This window comes from Apis dorsata, unplaced genomic scaffold, assembly GCF_000469605.1.
Source record: "Apis dorsata unplaced genomic scaffold, Apis dorsata 1.3 scaffold_149, whole genome shotgun sequence".
In the NCBI taxonomy this organism is placed as follows: Eukaryota; Metazoa; Arthropoda; class Insecta; order Hymenoptera; family Apidae; genus Apis; species Apis dorsata.
This window is the reverse complement of record NW_006263440.1, coordinates 47,837-50,649: the sequence shown is the minus strand read 5'-3', so window position 1 is coordinate 50,649 and position 2,813 is coordinate 47,837. Positions and strand designations below refer to the sequence as shown.

The 2,813-nt window shown below is 28.5% G+C and overlaps 1 protein-coding gene across 5 annotated transcripts in view; it reads left to right on the top strand.

Annotated features, from left to right (window-relative positions):
* LOC102680513 (fasciclin-3) overlaps nt 1-1,878 on the top strand; it is a 310,068-nt gene extending 308,190 nt beyond the window's left edge. For all 5 annotated transcript variants that reach the window (XM_006613380.2, XM_006613384.2, XM_006613382.2 and 2 more), the window contains 2 exons: nt 738-906; nt 1,460-1,878. In XM_006613380.2, coding sequence (XP_006613443.1) covers nt 738-906; nt 1,460-1,654 — 364 coding nt within the window. In that variant the 3' untranslated portion in view covers nt 1,655-1,878. The remainder of the gene's footprint in view (nt 1-737; nt 907-1,459) is intronic.
* Nucleotides 1,879-2,813: the final 935 nt, after the last annotated feature.

Here is a 2,813-nt window from a genome sequence, read left to right as displayed (position 1 = left end):
TTTTTTTTTTTTTCTTTTTGCGAGAAATTACATAATCTCATCTTTATGACAAATATTGTAATTCGCAGTAGAGAAATTTTTAATTTTCCGTAATAATATTGAAAAAAAATATATAATCAATTCATTCATTTATGCCTTCATATTATGAACGTTCTAAAAATTATAATTTTGATTAACCATATTTTATAACATTATTTTAATAATTTTATATTATTAAAATAACATTATTTTGTATAAATATAATAACAAGTAAATTTATAATATTTTTCCCATTTTTTCGAAGCGATTCTTTAAAACTGACGTCAAAAGTATTTTATAATTCAAACTTTATAAAAATCAAACGAGAAAAAAAGATATGTATATACCATTGCACGTATACGTTGTTAAAGACATAAAACTTTTTTTTTCTATTAGATTTTATCTTGATTATTTCAATATGTAAATCGTTTATTTCGCATTTATCGATTTATTTCGCAATAATCAATAATACTACTTTATTTCACGTTAAAACTATTTTATTTCTCTTGTTTATTTTTCTATCTTTTAATAAAATAAAAATCGAAATTTTTGTTCAGTTACACAACAATCACTTCGAATTTATTCTCGTAATTGAATAATATTCTCGTATATTGGAATAATTGTTTCAAAAAAAAAAAAAAAGAAACAAAGAAAAGAAAAGAAAGAAATGAAAATTAAATAACAAATAAACTTTAAAAAGAATAAACTGTATTGATTAGAAGTGATACGGAAAGTGCCGGCCGCTATTCCAGAACAGAAGTGGATGGATCTCGAGAAGAACGGAAATCGAGAATCAGTCTGTCTAACCTATTTAAACGCAATAAGGATAAAGTGTCTGGCGCTGACACCGATACCATGAGAACTGTCGTTACAGTGGATGATGAGAAGGTAAACAAGTTATTCTCGAATAATCTTTCTGTCGCGTTACATTCGTTTCAATCAAATATCATATATCCATCTCGGTTAATCGTTAACGCGTTAACTGTTTCTAAAAATTTCCTTTTTCCTTTGAATAAGGGATGCGTATCGATATATTGTAGAAAAAAAATTATACGTTTTTCTTTTGATCTTTGCATATTTAAATTTAATCGTTTCTACGAATCAAGCGATATTATATTTTAATAGCTCTTATAGATAGATAAGTAGATAACATTAATTATGCTTTTTAAGTTACTTATTATATTTTTATATCGATACCAAAAAAAAAAAAAATATTAAATATTCAGTGATTGAAGTGACAGAAAAACTTAAAAAGATTTCGCGATAACCAAGAATATTTTAATATAGAATAGGAAAATAACACGACAAATTCTACTTTAAATCCATCCTTTCTTGTAAAAATTATTTCAAGTGGAATATGATATAAATTATAGAAAACCTTTTAACCGATCGTAAAGCAATGGAATTATAATGGCAATTAACAGGACTGTGAATTCCACAGCATCAAGCAGCATCAATTGCCCAAGATGTTGCTAAACCAACCACGGACGAAGGAGGAATAGTTTATGCCGAATTGGACTTGACGCAACAGCAACAGAATGTTCCAATTCGGCATCTGAACGAGGACAAAACGGAATACGCCGAGATCTTATACACGAAAACATCGACGGAGGAACAACAGACACCCAAGGAGTAAAATTCGTTCGAGAGAGAGAGAGAGAGAGAGAGAGAAAAAATTTTGCGAAACAATCACAAATTTTTATCTTTTTTTTTTCTTCTTCTAATTTTTCGTGATTAACACACATTTGTTACGTTCTTTCGATCCTTTTCAGTATACGATAATCGTCCTTTATCGTATATTTAGATTTTCTACGTTTTTTAACTTATTCTTAATATGAAATGTGAGTGTACGGTGCGAATCGTTTAATAAGAAAGATAGTGATAAAAATGATCGTAGTACTTAAAAAATATTAAACACCGTATGGTTACATCCGACTGAAAAGGATCTAAACGATCTACTTAATATTTCTTTTTTTTTTATTATTATTATTTTTACAAATTACTTTTAAGTTATTTTAAATAATTTTAAATACTAAACGTACACAAGGACATCGAAACATCGACGGTTGAAGAGGAATTCCATTTTTCATAGATCACGCGAAAGTAAAATCGAGATGTAAAATTACGAAAACTTTGAAAATATTTCCAAAAATTTTAAGAATCAAAGAAAGAAAGAAAATTCTATTACACGGTTTGATACAATCAAAATCGGAAACACTTTTCCTTTTTCTGCTTAATTCTAATTAATCTTTTCATACTCGTAGAGAATCGTTTTAAATTTATTCGTAGGAAGCCACGAGTTCACCGCGAGCTTAAATTTTAAGGTGGAAAAAAGAACGAGCCTACTGGTGTTTAATCCGGTAACATATACCTATATAAATATATTCGTTACCGCAGCACATTATTAAACCGTTTTTGCCTTCTGATACTCGTCCATTGCCCGTACAAGATTGAGAAAGATCTAACGTTGAAAGTTGAGCAAGCAAAAATAAAATATATAGTACCTCGTGCGAAAAAAATCAAATGGTTGACGCGGCATCGTAAAAAGTGCATTTTCAATGCAACGATTAAAACCTGATTTATTTCTTTCGTGTCGTTGGGGAAAAGGTCAAGAATTCCATAGAATTTCGCGTAATAAACGAAGCCGAACAATCGATCAAACAATCGAACTTTAGAAATTAATCATTTGAATAAATTACTATGAATAGAAATATAGGGAATAATAGAAATTTTTTTCACTTGGAACACGATAAATTTACTCGTGAATTTACACATTTTACAACGGAACAAGGAAT